General features: G+C 34.2%; 1 protein-coding gene across 1 annotated transcript in view; it reads left to right on the forward strand.

Moving 5' to 3' along the window:
* LOC136035288 (myotubularin-related protein 10-B-like) overlaps positions 1-22,411 on the forward strand; it is a 118,288-nt gene that overhangs the window by 2,837 nt on the left and 93,040 nt on the right. Inside the window, exon 2 of the mRNA XM_065716972.1 lies at positions 12,841-12,901. Within this exon, the coding sequence (XP_065573044.1) occupies positions 12,841-12,901 (61 nt within the window). The remainder of the gene's footprint in view (positions 1-12,840; positions 12,902-22,411) is intronic.

Below are 22,411 nucleotides of genomic sequence, written 5' to 3' on the forward strand. Positions count from 1 at the left end.
CAAATCTCCATGGTTTGTCACTCCACTCAGCATCCAGACGGCGTTTGAATACATCTGTTGATTCAGCAGAAACAGTGTTCTCCTTGAGGTTGTTCCAGAGGTTCACAATCCGGTTTGAGAAGAAGCTGCATCTTGGTCCAGTCTTTGCATGAATTTTGCGGATTTGTTTTGGGTGTCCTCAAGTTATGTTGGAGGGGTCAATCTCCAGGAGCTCATTTTCTTGATTGGTAGAGAGTAGTTTATATGCCTGGATCATATCCCCACGTTTCCGCCTGTAGACTAAAGAGGGGAGGTTGAGTTCCTTCAGCCATTCATTGTAGGGCTTATTTTCCATACCGGCAATCAGGTTAGTGGCCCTACTTTGGATTTGCTCAAGCAATACCTTATCCTTTTTGAATCGAGGGGTGGACAGGATGGTCCCCACCTCCAAGCATGGTCTTACCAGTCCTTTGTAGAGCTTGGTGATTACATGTCTACTTCTGCTGGTAATGCTGTGTTTAATGATACCAAGGGCTCTGCTAGTATTGGCTGAGATCTTCTGTGAGTGGGAGCTGAATTTCAACTGGGAGTCTTCAATAACTCCAAGGTCTCTCTCCTCCTGAACATGCTCCAGTATGTGGTGACATCCAGGATTTTGGGTAATTAGGTATTGTTGCTGGGGGTTGCTGTGTCCAAAGTGTATGACCTTGCATTTTTCAGCATTGAATTCCAGCAACCATCTTTTGACCCAGGAGCACATGTGGTTGAGATCATTTTGGAGGGATTGTCGGGCAGAAGGGGTATTGGCAGGACCTATAAGTTTTGAATCATCCACATAGAGAGTGGTTTTGTTACTGGTGATAAGGGCTAGCTCATTTACGTATATATTGAACAGGGTAGGGCCCAGGACACTGCCCTGGGGGACCCCGCTGGTTACATTGACTTCATCAGAGAGTGCGTAACTATTTGGTCCATTGGTCACTTTCACTTGCTGTGTTCTGTCCCTCAGAAAATCCTTGATCCAACTGATCACTTTTGGACTAAGAGACAGGGTGCATAGCCTGTGAATGAGGTAGTGGTGACAAACCTTGTCAAAAGCTTTGGCTAGATCCAGCAGGATTATATCCACTGGTACTCCTTTTTCTATTAGGTCAGTTACAAGACTGTAAGACTCAAGAATGTTTGTATCCACTGATCTCTTAGAAAGAAAACCATGCTGGCTGCTGCTGATGAGTGAGTTAACCTCAAGATGGTTAATGATGCATTTGTTCACCATTCTCTCCATGACCTTGCATGCCACACAGGTAAAGCTGATAGGTCTATAGTTTGCTGCTGAAGTTTTGCTACCCTTCTTATGAATTGGGATGACTTTTGCCTTCTTCCAATCCCTTGGAAGCTTCTCTTGTGTTAGTGACAAGTTAAATAATTTTACCAGGGGCGTTGAAATAGCAGGGCTTAGTTCCTTCAGCAGTCGTGGGCTCAGACCATCATGTCCAGTTGATTTATTGGCATCAAGCTCCTTAAGCTGTTTGGTTACTTCTTCGACTGTGATTGGTGAGTGTAACATTGGGAAGGCAATGTGAGCCTGTTCTGCTGGTGGGAGGGCTAACTGGAGGTCATCCTTAGAAAACACTGAGGCAAACTGCTTATTCAGAAGGTTAGCTTTTTCGGAGGCGCAGGAAGAGACTGAGCTGTTATTCTCCAGGTCCGGTACTGAGTGTCTGCCTGGTTTATGTAGGGAGATATGTTTCCAGAATAACTTAGGGTTTTCCTTGACATTTTTGGCCAGATGTTCTTTGTAGTTTACAGTGAGTTTCCGCGTTTCTTTTCTGAGGAGATTCCTGGCGATTTTGTACTTCTCGTATACTGTTGTTGTTTTTTGTTTCACAAACTTCTCCCAAAGTTTTTTCTTCCTATTGCATAGTTTCTTGATTTTTGGGGTGAGGAAAGGTAGAGTTTTTGGTTTCTTTTTCCATGTCATGCTGGTATGTTTGGCTAGGCTCTCTAGTAGGGTATTTAATATTCAATTAGTTTTGTCAGATTTGTGTTATTTACATACCAGCATCTTGGTTGCCCTTCTCTGGGGTTTTGAATGTGTTTAGTGTTACTCTTAATATACCAGTTAAGTTATGTCATATTTAGTGTTGCTATACTCAACTGCTGGTCCTGCTAGGGCATTATAGTGGTTCTTGAATAGTCTATATTGCTGTAAAGATGCCTTAAGGATTGCTAGTTAAGGGTCAGAAGAGGGGAGGGACTTTGAAAATAATTTTAAAATTCTGAAAACTACTTTAAATAATCATAAATACCTATCTTCTTCCAAAAAGTATATAGTTGCCCCTGTCCCTCTACTAATATACCAGAATAGGGTAAGATATTCTATAGTCAGACAGCTAATCACTGCTTTAAATCTCCATTGTACCACCTAGAAAGTGAATTGTCTCACCATTGGATTTGTCCAAATTTTCTTAATAAGTATGTGAACTTTAATGTTTTAACCATATACAGCACTGAAAGTCTTAGTTGCATTGATAATCAGCAGTGATTATCGTCAAGGTTCTCCAGAGCCATTGCTGGCACACATGGCATAGAATCCACTTTTCAATTGCTGGGTCTTTTTTACAGGGACAAGTTGCAAGCTTGTCACCCAAAGAATTCTTGGGCATACACTTGAAACTTTATCCTGAATTTGGAAAATACTGCCAAAAATTATGGATATGGGATCTTAAACTTAAAAAAAGTATCTAAGCCCTGGATACATTCAATCTAAGAAAAAAGCAAAATACTTGTATCTAAAAAGGCTAGAATGTAGGGAAATATTTTGTTGAAGTTTACATGTTGAAAAAAAAATTATCCTAGATTTTCCTGAGTTGAATCAGATTTCAAAATGTAAATTTTTATGAACAACAAAAGTTTTTTGTCATATACATTGAATATAGACATCATCAACTGGATTGATATGGTAGACAGCAGCTGTTGTTTTCTCTAAATGGCTGATGTTAGACTGACTATATTAGAGGTTGTACCAGTATTAATCATAGCTGTAGAAGATCACAACTGGGTTTTTACCACTTATCTCATAAATTTAAATACTACTAGCAATACAAACAGAATAGCAGTGCTGAGGCGAATCAGATTTCAAAATGTAAAATTTTATGAATAAGCAAAGTTTTTTTGTCTTATAAATTGAATATTGAAATCATAAACTGGAGTATTTTGGTATTAATTGGACTGATATTAGACTGGCTCTATTCAAGTCTGTATTAGTATCAATGGTATCTGTAGTAGCTCACAACCTACCTTTTACTATTTATCTCCTGAATTTAAAAACTATTATCAGTGCAAACAGAATAGCAGAGCTCAGTAAAATCAAAATTATTGACACTTATAAAATTTTACAATCTAAAATTTTAGTACTAACAAAAGTTTCTTTGGTTGCATAAATTGCATATAAACATTATAAATCTGAATTGACTTGTCAGGCTGCAGCTGTGATTTTCTGTAGATTACTGATATTAGACTGACTGTATTAGAGGTTATACCAGTATTAATGGTAGCAGTAGTAATAATAGTTGGATTAGTTATGATAGGTGGGGTGTGATGGAAGTGTTGGTGGTTAAAATAGTTGTAGAAGCAGTAATGCCACCACTAGGAGTGCTCATGTTGGGAGTGGTTATGTGGTAAGACTAACAGTGCCTGTAGTAGTCATGGTTACAGTTGTAGTAGGGCTGGATATTCCCTGCACTGCAAGAAATTATTAGTTTTTAAAATTAATATTGAATTGTTTTTGAGAAGTGTTTCTTTCTTTTTTCTAAAACTATTTTACTAAAAAAGCAGAAAAGTAAAGTGCTAAGTTAAAATCTAAAACAATCAGAAATAAAGTCAAATGTGAAACTTAAAACAAACACACGCAAAAACAAATAATAGTGGGGATACCTTCTCGTTAAACCCTCAAACCTTAAAATATCATAATAATTTGTAGTTTGAGCAGTGGTAATAATTTGCTTTAATGTCAGTTCATTTTAACTTTGACTTGTCAATTAACTTTAATTTCAATTTATTTTAGTTTTCATTTATTTATTAATGGTAATTGTATTTTAAGCTGAAATTTTATCCGACTTTATTTTATCTTTTTTTTCTAATATTGGTGTTTTTATTTCTTTGAGAAAATTTGTTTATGTTTTTCTTTAAAGGACTTAGGCTAATAAAGTGTTAACTGTAGGAATATTTTTAACGTTTTTTGAAGTTTCCTATTCGAGAACTAAAATACTGGATTCCAACTAGCTAAATACACTTTTACTGTGTAATTACCAATTCCATGATAAAAAATTATGCTATAGTTCAAAAATTTCATAAAGTTAAAGATTAATTGTAATCGTATACTTTAAAAATAAAAAAAGGAAACTAGATGGCTCTGTTTGAGAAATTTTAAATCTGATGTTTTATTTATGTGCAATAAATTCTAGAAAAAATAAAACTGAAGAGAAGTTTTAAAAAAGTGTAGAATAAAATTATTATTATTATTACTCAAAAAATTATTGAAAAGAAAATTGTAAAAATTAAGACAATATGACCATCAAATTACAAAAATTGTAATCATTTTGGTTAACTTTGAATGTCTTTGACAAACTGTTACAGCTTTGAGTTGAATTGGAAGTAAGAGATATGAATATCTTAGTAAAATCTTTTACCTCCAAGGAGCTTTTGTATTGAAACTTGCTGTTTTTAGAATAAATGGATCTTGCAAACTAAAATATATTGGTATTTTAGTGTCAAACATCCAAAACTCATTGTCAAGAAAGTAGAAAACCTAAACTTAACTCATAGCAAAAGGTTTTGTATAAAAATTTTCTTTAAACTTGGCTTCCCTGGAGGGTATTTGATTAGCCTTTAGAATGACCAAAAGTCTTGTTTTATATCTCTATCTTTTTGTTTTATCATGCAAGGGTGCACCCATACAAAAGTTTGTATCTTGTCTAGTATCAATAGATTAAGCAGTTTTTTCCTTTATTTGATTTTTTTTTATAAAATGCTGTTTGACTTGTAATATCTTTTTTTTTTATATTGACGTTTTTTTTATTAACTCTTTACAGCCACCTTCTAATGTACATTTGTTTGATTTCTGCTGAGCAGCAAACATGACTTTAATCCTTAACTTGACTTGATGCAGTTATTATTTTCTTTATCCTGCTAGCTATTACAGAAGTACAAAAAACATAGAGGTATCAGTGGTATTATGGCTTAGGTTCTGTAGCTTCCTGTGTTTTTTCAGGTTTAATAATAATTAAAGCTACTGCTGTTGATAATGCTCTCCTTTAAAAATGAGGATGTGATTTTGCTCTTTGGGGAGGATTTCTCCCTCCCCAAAAGAGATTTTTGTGCTCCTGCTTGACATTATAGATGCTGAGCCACACTGTTTTGTAGTTTGAAATTGTTAATAAACTAAGAAAAACAATAAAAGGGAAATTAGTGAATCAAGTGAATCCTACTACAAAAATAAAGTTAAAGAATTGTTTACTAATTCTGAGGTCAAAAAGCTGTGCAACAGAAGACTGGAGCAGCTTAACTTCAACCTATCTGAGTCTTCTGGTGCTGCTGCCAGTGATCTTAACAGCTTATTTGCTTTAAATCATCCAGAGACTTTCAGCATTGTCTTATCAATTACCTATAGATAACATTTCCCTATCCCATCCTTTAAGGATTCATACTTCCTTTTGTCTGCCCTCATCTTGAATATGCTTGTCCAGCTTGACATCCTGGCATCTCCCATGATGAATCAGAAAAAATTGAATCCGTTCAAAAAAGAGCCCTGAGAATAATTTTTAAAGAAGCCAAAGTACCATACTGACTCCTTCTAAAAAGGCCAAGCTGAAAACTCTTAGAGCACAGGAGAGGAACATTGTACCTCCAGTTTGCAAAAAATGCAATAATAAACCTTCTCACAGAAAACGTTTTCCCCAAAAGAGACTCCCCATCCAGACGCCGCTTGCCATATACAGTTTCTGAACCCGTTTTATTCTTGTATCCCATCCGTAGCTTCACCTCCAGGTATTAAAAAACCTTTGTCCCCATCACTGCTGATAAAATAAACCACCAGTTATCCTTTTTTTCTTTGGTACTGGTGATACCCAAGTTTTATGTTAGTTTGTTTCTTTTGTTCCCTCCCCCTGTTTTATGTGTTCTGTTTTAAACCTTTTTAACGCTAATTTTATTTCACTCTTTTTTATTTTTCATGGCACTTGGTATTCGCCAAGTGACATAGTGATTGCAAATTCTGTTGGTCTTTTGGCCTGTCTGTTGGTCCTGGTTTTGCTAGTTTAGGCGCTTCCAGATAAGCTAAGACGATGAAATTTGGTAGGCTTACCAGTGACCAGACCAGATTAAATTAGAAATAGTCGTTTCTCCGATTCGACCATCTAGGGGGTGGGGGGTGTTGGGATGCTTCATTCAGAAAAATTAGAAAAAATGAGCTATTTTTAACTTACGAGCGGGTGATTGGATCTTAATGAAATTTGATATTTAGAAGGATATCGTGTATCAAAGCTCTTATTTTAAACCTCGACCAGATCCGGTGACATTGGGGGGAGTTAGAGGGGGGAACCTAAAATCTTGGAAAACGCTTAGAGTGGAGGGATTGGGATGGCACTTGGTGGGAAAAATAAGCACAAGTCCTAGATACGTTATTAACATAACCGAACGGATCCGCTCTCTTTGGGTTAGCTGGGGGGAGGTTTAATTCTGAAAAATTAAAAAAAATGAGGTATTTTTAACTTACAAAGTAGTGATCTGATCTTAATGAAATTCCATATTTAGAAGGATCTCGTAACTCAGATCTCTTATTTTTAACCCCGGCCGAATCCAGTGTCATTGGGGGAGTCGGGGGGAGGTCCGGAAATCTTGGAAAAGGCTTAGAGTGGAGAGATAAGGATGAAACTTGGTGGGAAGAATAAGCATAAGTCCAAGATACGTGATTGACATAACCGGACCGGATCCGCTCTCTTTGGGGGAGTTGGGGTGGGGAGGGGAGGGTAATTTAGAAAAATTAGAAAAATGAGGCGTTTGTAACTTACAAGCGGGTGATCAGATCTTAATGAAATTTGATATTTAGAATGATCTCTTGCTTCAGAGCTCTTTTTTTAAATCCTGACCAGATCCGGTGACATTGGGGGAGTTGGAGGGGGAAACCGGAAATCTCGGAAAACGTGAAAATTGATGTATCTTTATCTTATGAATGGGTGATCGGATCTTAATGAAACTTGATATATAGAAAGATCTTATGCCTCAGATGCTCCGTTTTCAATTCGAATCGGATCCAGTGACATAGGGATTGGAGGGGGGAAATAGAAATCTTGGAAGCCAGAAATCTTGGAAAACGCTTAGAGTAGAGGGATCGGGATGAAACATGATGGAAAGAATAAGCGCAAGTTATAGATACTTATACTGACATAATTGGAACAGATCCGCTCTGTTTGGGGGAGTTGGGGGGGGGGTTATTTCGGAAAAATTAGAAAAATTGAGGTATTTTTAACTTAAGAACGGGTGACTGGATCTTAATGAAATTTGATATTTTAAAGATACTCATGTCTCAGGCTCTTATTTTAAACCTCGACCAAATTTGGTGAAATCGGGGGGAATTGGAGGGGGAAATCGGAACTCTTGGAAAACGCTTAGAGTGGAGAGATCGGGATAAAACGTGGTGGGTAGAATAAGAAAATATCGTAGATACATTATTGACGTAACCGGACTGGATCTGCTCTCTTTGGGGGAGTAAGGGGGGGGGGTCCAGTGCTTTGGCAAGTTTGGTGTTTTTGGACTTGCTAGAACGAAGAAAATTGGTAGGCGTGTGAGAGACCTGCACACATTGACTTGATAAAGTTGTTTTCCCCGATTCAACCATCTAGAGGGGTTGAAGGGAGAGGAAAAATTAGACAAATTGAGGTATATTTAACTTACGGTCGGGTGATCGGATCTTAAGGAATTTTGATATTTAGAAGGACATCGTGTCTCAGAGCTCTTGTTATAATTCCCGACTGGTATTAAGCCTCTGATTTTCATTTTAAATGAATCTATTGATTCTTAGAATTTTGTAAGAGCTCATGCCATATTAGCTATTGGCTCTTCTGACCTCGTCACAAGTGCCATATGAGCTCTTAGCTCTTGTTTGTTCAGTTCTTAACTTTCTGACAATTTGTCGCTTACTATTTTTGACCAATGAATTATTTTGCCATTCTGATATTGTTGTTTTTGGCATTGTTTTGCCCGTTTTTAGTTGTTGTGTTTTTTTATGAATTTTTTGTTCTTTTGTTCTTTTTTTTTTTGGTTTTATGACTCCGAAAATGCAGATTGTGATAGACATTCTTTGAAGTAAATATCTTATCTATCTTATCTCATAGATGATTATTTTCTATTTGTTTCTCTCTGTTACTCCATCTTAGATAGAAAGAAGAATTTGAAAACTAAGAAAAACAAGTGTTTTCAAATTTGTAAATTCATTTTTGGAATTTTTTTTAACTCCTCCCCCCCCAAAAAAAAATGATCCTTGCCCCCGAAACAACAATCCTGGACGTGGCCTTGCGAATTATATGTGTGTTTTCTTGATTTTAGCATCAAACTAATATTTCAGAAGCAGAAACCTAATCTCTGAATAATAGACCTCAAATAATGTGATACAGGCTATAATTCTCTTTTTTAACAGATGTTTACCTCGTAACGTGGCACGCATAGACGGTATTGCGACATTCTGTGTCGCTTTATTTATATTTCAACATTTTGTGTTGAAATATCTACATTTTTTTCAAAGCCGTTATCCGTTTTTTTAAACGAAATTACAGAGTCTGGGTAAATTTCAGCAATTTGGAAACAAGGTTTCATAACCCCTTTGAAAAGGAAAGACGGAAAGTCTGGTTTTGAAGATGTTTGTCCTATTGCTCTCTCTCCTATATGCTTGAAACTATTTGAAAGTTTCCTTGCAGATCAGCTAAAGGAAAAAATCCTACCTCTTATTGAACTGAGGTGATTCGGGAACCTCAAATCCACTTCTACCTCCCACTGCCTTGTTTTCTCATCGGCAACATTCGGAAAATCCTCAAAAAACCCAATTTCTGGCTAAACTTAATTTTCATTGACCTTCAAAAAGCATTTGACCTTGCTAAATACAATATATTAGTTGAGAAACTTGTCAGTGAATTTAAAATTGATTCTTTCCTGGTGAAATTGGTTGCTTCCTTTTTATCAAATAGGCTGTAGGTAGTCAAATACCAGAATCATTATTCCAATCTTCTCCCTGTCCACAATGGAATACTCAAGGTACACGACTAGGTTCCCTCCTTTTTCAGTTATATTCAACAGCCTTGCTAAGAAACTTCTTGATAGTTAGAAACTTGTTGATAACCAAACGGTTGTTGAAATGAATAAGCAACCCTATGAGCATTCTCAATGACGCTGCAGACATCGGACTTAGATATAAGACTAAACCGCTCTAAATCCATGATAATGCCACTATTTCCTTAAATCTTGCCCATTTTCTTAATCGTATCCCTCCTGAAGTTTCTATGTCCTTTTAAATTACTTGGCGTTGCTATTTCTTCTAATTTAAAGTGGAATATCCATGTTAAATATATCATCCATATAGCTAATACGCCTGTCTCCCTCCTTCAGCTTCTAAATAAATTTACTGTCCTTCTTCCCATTCTTTAGGATTTATACGTCTATTGTCCGCCCGCATCTTGAATATGCCTGTCCAGTTTGGCACCCTGGTATCTCCTGGGAAAAAATTGAATCCATCCAAAAAAGAGCCCTATGAATAAATTTCAAAGAAGGCAAGGTGTCATGCTCTGTTTCTAAGTAAAACTAGGTTGGAAAAACTACAGCGTAGGAGAGTTGTATTGCGCCTTAGTTTTGCAAAAAGTGCAATAGAAAATCCTTGTACAGAAAGCCTTTTTACCAAACGTCATTCCCCATCCAGATTCTGATCGCTTCAAGCTGTTTCTGAACCCATCCATATCTTGTCTCCCATTCTATGCTATACCTCCAGATAATAAAAAAACTTTTTTCTTCTTCATTACAGGAAAATTGAACAAAATATCTCGCTAGTTTCTCTTTGTTTTGGATAGTGGTGCTACCCAAGTTTCTGTATGTGTTCGCTTTTGGTCCCCCCCTTTTTTAGCGTCCCTTTTTAACTTTTTTCTATATATATATTTACTTTTTTTTAGTTTACTTTGAGCAGTTTCTATCTTTAAAATTTTTTCATTGACATTTCCCATCCTAATCATTGACTGATGAATGATTATTCATTTTGATTTTATTTTTCGTTTTCTTTTTTTTTACGATATTTTTGATTCCGATGTTCGAATTCGGCCCTGCGGGGTTTCTTTTCATTTTCAAAATATCTACTTATAATGAATAGTTCAGAAATCATTACCATAAAAGAAGTTTTTTACAGTTTTTACAGAAAAGTAAACAGGTGTATTGAAACTTAAGACAAGCAGAAATAAAGTTTGTTATCTGAAAATGAACTGAAACAATTTGGATGAATGAACCAATTCAAGCCAAAATAAACGGAATAAAGGTGAAAAATCACATCAAACAAATATAGGTTAAGGATAGCAGATATTAGGTTACTATAGGCCTATATGACTGTACGAATCTTAAAACGTAAAATAAAAAAAACAAGTTTTTTTTCAACTGAAAGTAAGGAGCGACGTTAAAACTTAAAACGAACAAAAATTGCTCCGTATATGAAAGGGCCTGTTCCCTCCTCAAAGCCCCCCTCTTTGCGCTAAACTTTGACTCTTTCTCTCAAATCTACTTTTAAAACAGTGAAAAACTTTAGCGTAAAGAGCGGGGCGTTGAGGAGGGAACAGCCCCTTTTATACACGGAGTAATTTCTCTTCGTTTTAAGTTTTAATGTCGCTCTGGAAATGAGGTGAAGGGTGTTAGATATTTGTGCCAATATATATATATATATATATATATATATATATATATATATATATATATATATATATATATATATATATATATATATATATATATATATATATATATATATATATATATATATATATATATACATATATATATATATATATATATATTATATATATATTATATATATATATATATATATATATATATATATATATATATATATATATATATATATATATATATATATATATATATATAACTGATTTGTAATATGCCATTAAGGTTCAAAAATAGAAAGAAAATATATGATCGCAAAAGTATTTGTTTTAATCTAGGCTTGACGTTAGCATACACAGTTTTGCTGTTGTATCTGAAAAATTAAGATTCTGTATAATTTTCCTATTTGTGTGTCATGGTGGTAGATCTACTTTTACACTATGTTGACAATATACTGAACTAAGAGCTTGAATACCTTTTTTGAGGAAATTAGTATACAAACCAAATAAAAAGAAAACAGAGTGGTTACTTTGGGACAAGTGCTGTTTCATTTTTACCCAAGGGCGTATCCAGGATATTTATTAGGGGTGTGTGTGTGGGTGTAAAAATTTAAAATAAAATCATCAAAAAGTGTTTATATACTTTTTTACGAATGGAATTTTTTTTTGGGGGGGGGATCAAACTGCATAACACCTCGCACTCCTGGATACGACCCTTTTTGTCTATGGCTATTACCAACAATTTTTGCTAAGCTAGAGAACCTATTGTCAGAAACCACAGGTGAATGTGTTAACCATAAGTCATTTATTGTCAAGATTCTCAACCATCTTAGAGACTCAAGTAGGGATAGAATAGATAATGATAAACAAGTGATGATCTTGGAAAAGTCATATCGCTAAAATAGGACTACGCTGTATCAACACTCAGGTGAAGTCTAATAATGCAGATATTTCAGGCAGATTTCAAAGTCTCAAGGAAGGTGAAATAAAATCTGGCTGTTTGAATTGGTTATGTGGAAATTTACGCAACAGCATATATTTTTAACTATTCGGAGAAAATAGAAATTTGATTTTTTAATAAAAAAGACATAATTTTTGGTAGTAGCGAGTGTAAGTTTAAAAAAGAGAAATTTGGATCAAAAATCAGCAATCCATAAGTTGAGAACATATGACACCAAGCAGCTTAAGAAGGTGCAGCATTTCTTTGAAGATATAATTGTCGTCAGGAATCAACATATTTTCAACGTTTCAATTTTAAGTTCAAAAATGGTTCTCAAATTTAAGTTATTATGTTTGCTTATTCATTTACATAATTCAACGTGGCAACACTGTAGATAATGTGATGCTGCCCTAAAAACTTCTAAATTTTGAAACAGCCAAAGAAAAAAAGTGGTTTTTAAGTATGATTAAACCTAAGATAGGTCTAGGAGGTAAAACATATTTTCAGAATGTTTTCATCGATAAAACATTCTTGATTTATAGCAAGGAAAAAGCCCTAAGTATTGCCCCCGCAACACTTTGGTCAACAAAGCCAGCCAATAGATGCTGCAGGTCTACAACACTTCACTTTGCCCGAGCAACCTAAGACTAGTTTTCAGCTATTACGGTTTTGTTTTTGTGTCACAAAATTGTCCTAATTATAATTCTGACACCTGAACTAATATGTTAATAATTTTTATGAGACAATTTGAATATTTCTGAGGATTTGAACTAGTACTTACTAGTTTGATTTTTTGCACTAGTTTGGCTTCGCCCAATCAGATTAGGTTGAAAGTGTCAAAATATCAAGGTTAAGTCATGCAATTGTATTAATTAACCTGTTCATTGCCAGCTTTTTATCCTTTCACTACCTAAACTGTCCTAATTAAGCAGTAATGTTTTAGAATCTTGTTATTACGGAGCAATGATAAAATGGACTCTTTCTCTTCTTTTTCAGAATTCTTTCGAAAGAATTGAAGATGCAAGGTGTGTGCAGCTTGAACCCAGATTACTACCAGGTAAACAAGTTATAATTCCGTAAATATTAGAAGTTGATCCAAATTTTACGTCGTCGGCGGTTGGATTACTGGCGAGCAGTCCTCTTAAAGTGCATACTTTGGAAATATCCCTCGAAATCTTCGAATCTTAACGGTCAAATTCGGGGGCGTAGTTTTGGCAAAATCCTGGGTTGGGGGAGCAAAGTTAGAGCCAGTTTATCCAAGTCAGGTGAAAATGACTAAGTAAAAAATAAAAATGAGCCATATAGTACCGTAAAAGCAAGGCTTTACTAAAAATGATTCTTTGGAGGCTTGAATTATGTAGGCCTATCTTAGTTTTGATAAGATTTTTGAAGACGCTAACTTTCAGCTGAGGGTGCAAACTGGGGTCTGGGGGGCAGCTGCCACCCTCCCCATAGCAAATGATGTCCCTGGTCATTTTCGTTATCTCATGTTAGATATCTTAAGATCTTTGATCTCATTATAAGATTTTCATTCGCTGTTCTGGTCCATTTAGTACAACTATTTAGGGATTTCACCCAAGAGAAAAATATTGACCAAGGACCTGGACCAGAGGGAGGGGGATGTAAGAGGGAATATGGAAGTTTGTCAGAAACGGCTCCAAGAGGAGCTGCCACCTTGTTTTGCAGTGTACGCCTGCTTTTTTTCGTAATATTTTTTTTGACCAATGAAAAACATTGAATATAAGCTTCATGGAAGAGCATTCGCACATTAAGCCTTATAGGTGAAATCAAATCTTTCAATGGGCTAGCATTGTTTCGTTCGCTAGATGTCATCAACAAGCAGTTTTGAAAATACCCAACACAGCAGAGCCCTTTATCTTATAGCGCTGACATTAATAAGGCAAGACCTTGCTAATTCGAAAATTTTTTTTTAAGAAACGCAATATGAAGCATTTGTCAATATTGTTCTTAGTATTAACTTTGCATTTACAGAATTTACAATGTAGGTAAAACTTAACCACTATTTTAGATGGCTATATGCAGATACGTACGCATACGGTTGTTTGGGGAAAGCGTCGGTTGGTTAAAGTAGCAAAAGGCAGACGAAGTTTTTGGACAAGTATATGTGAATTGGGCATATAGAATCTATTTCATCAAGTATATTTCATCTAGATTGAGAAATCGTCTGCTGCAAAATGCATTGTTAGTATCAAAAGGGGGGGGGGGGGCAAAATTGTCGTTTTTTAAACGAAAATACCGAAAAAAGACATTTTTCAATGCAATATAGGCAGTTGCAAAATCTAAGGGGAGGATGGAAGAGGCCCCCCAGGTGACGCTACTACTATGCGAAGAGTTACGTCCCCGTTAAGCCCTCGTTGAGAATCTCTGCTCTAAATTGATCATTTGTCAAGACGTGTCGGGAACTGAGCCCCCTCCTCTCAACTCTTTGTCCACATTACTCATGGATGATTACTCACCTTGTACTTCGGTGATTTTTTTTGGATGTCCTGGTTGTTCTTGCAAGATGGTTTTATTACCAAATCTCCGTACTTCCTTTTCCTATTTATGCGGATTTCATACTGGTTTTTCTTCCTCAGATTCAGGCTAAATTAACTTGTAAATTTACAATTTCTAAAATTTCAAACTAATGGGTAAAAATGATACCACGGGTGTCTTTGCCCATTATACGTTTAGAGATGTGTTTGAGCTCATTTGAGCGTTTCTAGGAAAATGCTCCATGTTGGTAAGTGGAAGTAAAAAATTTAACGAAAAGTAGGAAATTGCGCTCATGAATGCAGTGATGAAGAGAGGTGAAAAAAAGAAGAAGACGGAAACCCAGTACAATCTGAGTTTCTATCGCATAAAAAAGCACAGAAAAAAAAAGTATGATCAGAATTAAAATCTACTTTTGGCAGAAGGAATAAAACTTGAATAAATCCATTGAGAACTTCTCAAGTGCAACAAGCGATAGAATAATAATTAGATACCCTGGACAAAGGGAAGTTTCTAAATTTTAAATAGCCACTGAGAAAAGTTTCGTGATAATGGTGAAACTAAATTAAATTTTTATGGTTTGTTTCCCCGTAGGGTATTAACACGCACAGGTAAGTATACATAGGGGGAGAACTGTCGGCTCAGACTCTGCCTACAATCTTAGTGTTTTAAAGAATTCTTGTATCAGTTTTGGTCATGGAGTCCTTTGACGTGAGCTCTCTCCAGAAATTAGTATCTACAACGCTGACTAGCTCTGATATATTGATAGACTCTGCGTATATGTCGGTGCCTGTACGCTTCTCATGTTTTAACAGGTGGATCCTCCTATCCTTACCCTGTGAATAAGTATTATTTATGCCACAGTTTTGAGTCCCTGTGGCCTCGGGCCCTGGGGAATAATTTTAAGGTATCGAATCCCCATACAGAACAAAAATCCACTTTTTTATTAATAAAATAATAAGAGGTTTTAGTAATTTTATTTTTACAATTTACTCAGAGCGATTGAGTGTGTAGTCATTGTCCATCCTTTCTTCCCTAATATCTAGTAATAGCTAATTGATTTACTCTTTCTATAGTTTTGCCAAGAGTGACGTAATGCTAATTGGCAAAAATCGATTTTATATCTAGGAAAGAATCTTTCATTCATATACAAAGCGTCTCTCACAGACAAACAAAATGCTGTGTGCCTATACGTTAAGTGCTATTGTTAGTGTTGTTGTGATGGTGATTGTGTTTATTTTTGTGGAATGCCATAGATGGAAGACATATTGAATCTGAGAAAATAAAAACTCGGTAGTCTGTTTCCATTTTTGAGAAAATTTTTACCATTAATTAATTACTAAAATATTCTACAAGAGTAAGATAATTCCTATAAAAGAGTACTTTTACAAGACAGAGACAAGTACATCAATATTCTCACTTGTAGCCAATAGTTGTCGTTAGCCAAATAGAAAAACAAACATACATATAAATCTTAAAAATTTTCTTTAGTGGTGCAGTGGGTTGATCTTAGCTTGGTGTGCGGAAAACAGAATACTCAGCTGCAGCAATGCACTGCAGAGCTCGGAACTCGATTCCTGTGTTGAGAGCTGCAGCAATGCACTGCAGAGCTCGGAACTCGATTCCTGTGTTGAGAGCTGCAGCAATGCACTGCAGAGCTCGTAACTCGATTCCTGTGTTGAGAGCTTCAGCAATGCACTTCAGAGCTCGGAACTCGATTCCTGTGTTGAGAGCTGCAGCAATGCACTTTAGAGCTCGGAACTCGATTCCTGTGTTGAGACCTGCAGCAATGCACTGCAGAGCTCGGAACTCGATTCCTGTGTTGAGAGCTGCAGCAATGCACTTCAGAACTCGGAACTCGATTCCTGTGTTGAGAGCTGCAGCAATGCACTGCAGAGCTCGGAACTCGATTCCTGTGTTGGAATCGAAATAATAAAAGAGCCTATATAAAGCTATTTATTCGAAGTTAAAATCATGCGCCGTTGATTTTTGAATTAAAATGGAATAGTTGTGGGCATCAAGTCAGGGCTAATTGTAGAAAAAGCCATGACAGATAGTCCAATTGAGTGAGAAGCAAACATGGCATTAATTCTCCCCTTATTAGGATTGTATAAAAAGGAGATTAGTTCATTTATTAATTACGCTAAATTAGGAATTACGCTAAATCAGTAAAAAAAATGCTTGTTTCTTCAAGCTATCTCCTATTAAAATCGGATAAAAAGAAAAGATTAAAAAAAAGTCAGTAAAGAGTGACATTTGAACTTGAAACAAACATAAATTAATATGTGTGTATAAGGGAGCTTCTCCCTCAATCTCCCACTATTTAATCTAGTGTTTTACTAATTCTCTACTGGAAGTATTTTTGAGATGAGCAAATATATCTTGTTGTTAATTACAGCTGTTCTATTTATCGACTATCTTTAGAAACGTTTGAACTAACAAATTTGTATTAGAGCAGATTCGCAACAATAAGACATTCACTCTTTATGGGTTATGCAAAATACTTTTATCGCATTCCCACTGGTTTTGTGGTAGAGCATTTGCTCTTAAAGGAGTGGAGCAGTAAGTCAAGCTTTAGTGTACAGGGCGTAAGATTGAGAGGGAAAACTCCTTTTTATATAAGATAATTCGTGTTCGTTTTAATTTTCAAACAAACCATCTGCTTCATCCTATATTCATTTATAAACAGGAACTCCCAGCTTTATCCTATATATATATATATATATATATATATATATATATATATATATATATATATATATATATATATATATATATATATATATATATATATATATATATATATATATATATATATATATATATATATATATATATATATATATATATATATATAGGATAAAGCTGGGAGTTCCTGTTTATAAATGAATATAGGATGAAGCAGATGGTTTGTTTGAAAATTAAAACGAACGCGAATTATCTTATATACAAAGGAGTTTTCCCTCTCAATCTTACCCCCTGTACACTAAAGCTTATATATATATATATATATATATATATATATATATATATATATATATATATATATATATATATATATATATATATATATATTTATATATATATATATATATATATATATATATATATATATATATATATATATATATATATATATATATATATATATATATATATATATATATATATATATGCCAGCTACTTGAATCTAGGGGTATGATTTCTGTAATAAAGTGTCTAAATAATTTATCCAAGAGGAATTTAATCAAACTTTTCTGGATTGTTAAGAATAATACAGCTCTTGATTATAATTTTAAAGTAATATGTGATACAATTTGCATTCTAACTAAAACGAAATTTATTTCAAAAAAGAAAAAGTTCGATAAGATTAGTAATAAGGATAACAGATTATATTTACCTATTAATTTTACTTGTAAGCAGATTGAAGATATTAATTTACCAGAAATTTTAAATCAGCGGCATGTGAAACAGGCCCTTCCTAGTAATTTAAATTATAATGATAGTCCAGTTTTAACTTATAAATTTTCAAAAACTATTGGGCAAATTATTTTTAAATATAATTTAATACTAAAAAAACTAGATAGCGATATAAATTGGAAACCGGTTTGTAATTGTAAGCAACTTGGCCCATTTGTAAATCCTACTTACAAACATGTTATAACAGGGGACTTGTCAATAATAAAGCAAGATGATCTTCAAATTATAATGAATAAAGGGGCAAATTTCCGTCTTTCTCATCATCTGAAACCATCGAGTATTCTTGATGGCTTGGAAAATGATTTTGATTTATTTATTGATAAGTGGTGTAAGAAAGAGAATAAAAATAAAGAGAGTTTTCAAAGTTGGAAGAATTTAATTATTAGTAGAGTAAGAAATAAAATATATTCTAACTTAAAAAATAGTAACACTAAATCATTATTTTATAATGCGAAGATTAAACAAGCAATTGCTAATCTAAAGAATGAATTTGTAATTGTGCCAGTGGATAAAGCTAATAATAATTTTGCCATAATTTGTCAGAAGCTGTATTGTGATATCTTAAAAAGGGAGTTATGCACAACTAATGTTTATGAAAAGGTAAATATAGAGGATGAGAATTTAATTGAAAAGACTGAAGAAATACTTTTTAAAAATTTTAATATTAAAATAAATGACAATGATAAAAAGTTCCCTTTCCTATATTGGACTGTAAAATTTCATAAGAATCCCCCTAAACCACGGTTTATTGCTGGAGCAGCTAAATGTCCAACCCGCATTGCTGCTACTGACCTCTCTTTAATTTTAAAGGAAATTGTAAATAAACTTAAAACCTATTGTTCTGGTATTAAAAAATTTTCGAATTTTAATCCATATTTAAGTGTTAATAATTCACTGCAGGTGATAGATTCTTTAACAATGGTTTCAGCTAAAAGAATTGAGTCTAAAAGAATGTATACTAATTTATCACTCAATTTAGTGTTTGATAATTTAAAAACTGTTATAAAGAAATCTTTCCTCTTATCTAGTAAAAGGTTCTTAAAAATAGACAGTTATAATAAAAAAGCCATATGGACAAACTGCTTTAATACTACAGTTAACTTGAGATGTTACAGCTTGGATATGATTTTTGAGTTATTGGAATTTGTTTTATACAATACTTATATAAGATTTGGGGGTGATTTGTACAAGCAAATTATGGGAATTCCCATGGGGGGGAATGCCAGCCCATTTATAGCTGACTTGTTTTTAAGTCAACTAGAATATAAATATATGATGGATAAGAATAATCCAATTAATTTAAAACATGCTTTGTCAAATAATAAAAGATATTTAGATGATATTTTGGTCTTAAATTGTAAGGATTTCATTGATATTTCTAAAAATATATATCCATCAGAGCTTATTCTTGAGCCTAGTCATGGCGCTGGTCATGAAGATCATTTCTTAGATTTAAATATTAATATTTGTGATAATAATAAATTAAGTTTTAAAATGTATAATAAAACGGATGATTTTGATTTTGAAGTGATTAGTTTCCCATTCCCTGAAAGTAATATACACTCAAATATCACATATTCAGCGTTTTTCTCACAGTTACTTCGTTATGCAAGGATTTGTAGTAATTATATTGATTTTAAAAATAGATGTAAAATCTTAAGCCAAAAATTGATATCAAAGGTTTTTCTGCAAATAAATTAACTTGGCAATTTAAAAAATTTAGTATTCATTATAACGAACTTTTAAATAAATATCAAAAGAATTATCTAGAAATACTTAAAGAAATTTTAAACTAATTTCGGAGGTTCGAGAAATGTTGTCACAGCGCCATTTATTTTGAATTGTGTTTCTATTTGAGCGGAATTTTTAAAAAATTAGCCACATCGTAAAGATGAATTATATAATTGTTTAGTTCATTCAGGTTTTTTGCAATGTGTTAATATTTGTGATTTGGTAAAATTTATAATATTTAGTTTACCTATTGTTGCTAAAGGGAGGGATATGTTAACAGGATAAGCTTGTTTTGGTTTTACTTGGTTGTTTTACGTTTGCTGTTTTTCTTTTCATAGGCATGTATTTTGGGGGTGATACCTGACGCGGGGATGCCATGGATATTCTGTGGTAGCCACAACACTGTGCTGGGTAGAGAATTTAGAGTGGCGAAACCCTATATAGGCCAGTGTATTCTCCTGATGAGCCCTTATGTTGGGTGTTGCCTCTGAATTATTTGTCTATATTATTTTTTCTATTGTTTGGTAAATGACGACTTATACTTATTGACGACATGACTGCCTGTCCATGGATTATTCTTTATGGTTGATTGTGTGTGGCTATGCTGTTTGACCTATGTGATTGTATGGATGAGTAGGGTTAAGGCCTCATTCAAGTGCTGGTCTATATTAATCACTAATTTAGGAAAACAGTCTTCCTTTTCTCCTTCTGTCTCTCTCTTTTTTTTTTTTTTTTTTTTTTTTTTTGTGTTTGTGCTGTAGTATTGGTGATTTCACTTTTCATGATATATATATATATATATATATATATATATATATATATATATATATATATATATATATATATATATATATATATATATATATATATATATATATATATATATATTATTCCAAACAGAGGGAGACCAATAGCTCATTTAACTTAATCAAGGCTGATTGATACATTTGAAGCACCTCTCCCTCCCCAGAAGCGAATCAGCTGACTACAACCCTAATAGCTAATGAGAAATTATGCAATACTCTATAACTGTTTGTATTATTCGATAAACGGTTCATAATAGTGCCATATTTTTTTTATGAACACTTCAACTTACTTAGTTCCCATTCGCAAACAATTTTTGGGATTCCAAGGTCATCGTTAAGTAAAGAACTAAGTAATTTGCTTCATACAGAAACCAAGTTAATGCCTCTATAATAAACATATTTACTCTTATCTTATCACATTTCTTTAAAAGGGGTTTAAATAAAGTTTTGCCAAAACCATAGGGTTTTTTTCAAGACTCATACCATAATCTCTAGTAATTTATCTCTACCTCCCAAACACCATCTTTCAAAACTCTTTTATCACATTATCAGCACCTGATACCTTATTATTTTTTAACCCTTTTAGCCCTGTCTCTAACTTCTATGCAAAATAAATCTTATTTTACTTCCAAATTGTCAAATTCATTCTTTAGTATACAATTTCCTACAACTAAACTAGATCTATGTTGTATGGGCAACGTGAGGTGTTGCGGCAACCTTTGTTTGGCTTTGCCGAGTGAAGTGTTGCGAGAGCAACACTTTGGTTTGGTTTCCTCGCTTAGATTAAACGCTGAAGTTGTAAATCTGTAAGGATCTTAAAATAAATACTATAGACACCTGCATCATAAAGTTATCCGTGAGTTTGTAGAGTGAAGAAAACATAGCTGCGACTCTACTGAATTGTTTCCATCTGTATTGGCTGCGTAAATAGTTGGTTTCTCCGAATAAGGATTAAAGTCAACTGCAGTATTTGCTACTGGGATTCATCTTATCCCTATTTGATATTAGTCTTATATCCGTCGAGATAAAAATAGTTCCAGTAGCAAATACTGCAGTTGACTTTAAAATCTGTATAATATAAACAGGGAAAATCTATAACAGGAAAACAGATAAAATGAAGAGGAGGTCAACATTCGAATAAAGAAGTCGGTATCTAGCATACCTTGGTAGAAATACTAAAACTGAATGAGCTCTAAAACAAAGAAATGTGGTTTCGGCTAATTTGTCTTTAGTGCTACGATAACTGGGTTGTGGTAACTGTAATACGTCACTGGATTCCTGGCAAACCATTTGGCTGGCGATTCTACGTACACATGGTCAAGCAATGTTCCTTTTCTTGTAGTATATTTTCGAACAAGCTGTTGAAAACTGCATTTTTCAAAATGAGAAGGAAGTGAAGATTCTTCGTTGATGTTAACGTTGAAATCTCCAACAATAATCGTGTGTTTGATGTCTTTGTTCGTAGCATAACCAACCCTTCTGTAGACATAGTAAACAGTCAGATCCATAGTGTAATGGGTCACTTTCAAATTGCAGGTTTTTCACTCACTAACCTGTGGATCTTGGCTTGGCAGGGTAAAGACGCGCGGCGTTAGCCCTCTGCGTCACCAAACTCAACAGATTTGTAAATATTTTGGCAGATAAACAACTAAAATCAACAAAATAGTGATTCAGAGATCACACGTAGGACAACAGTCCTGTTCGGGACACAACCTGTGGATCTATTTTATCATGTCTGATCTAAGTCCTGATGGTGAGGCATAGGGGGATTAACAGAAACTACTCCGCTTGGAAGTACTGAACGGGAATATGGCCAGTTGCCAAGCACCAGAAGTCTTTAGACTTCTCATGTCTTCCTGTTTGATTACTAAGTCTGTTGACATGGAATGCAACATCGCCACAAAGTCCCGCAGAACGATGATTAAAATAGGTTACATTCTCAAGTTAAATTATGAGCAATCACTTATTGTGTTATTTTGGTTTCAGAAATTCGTGGATTTCTTGGAAAATTGTCGAAATCTATTGGGGATGTAGGACATGAGCATCGAAATTGTATC

Source organism: Artemia franciscana, chromosome 14 (genome assembly GCF_032884065.1).
Source record: "Artemia franciscana chromosome 14, ASM3288406v1, whole genome shotgun sequence".
Lineage (NCBI taxonomy): Eukaryota > Metazoa > Arthropoda > Branchiopoda > Anostraca > Artemiidae > Artemia > Artemia franciscana.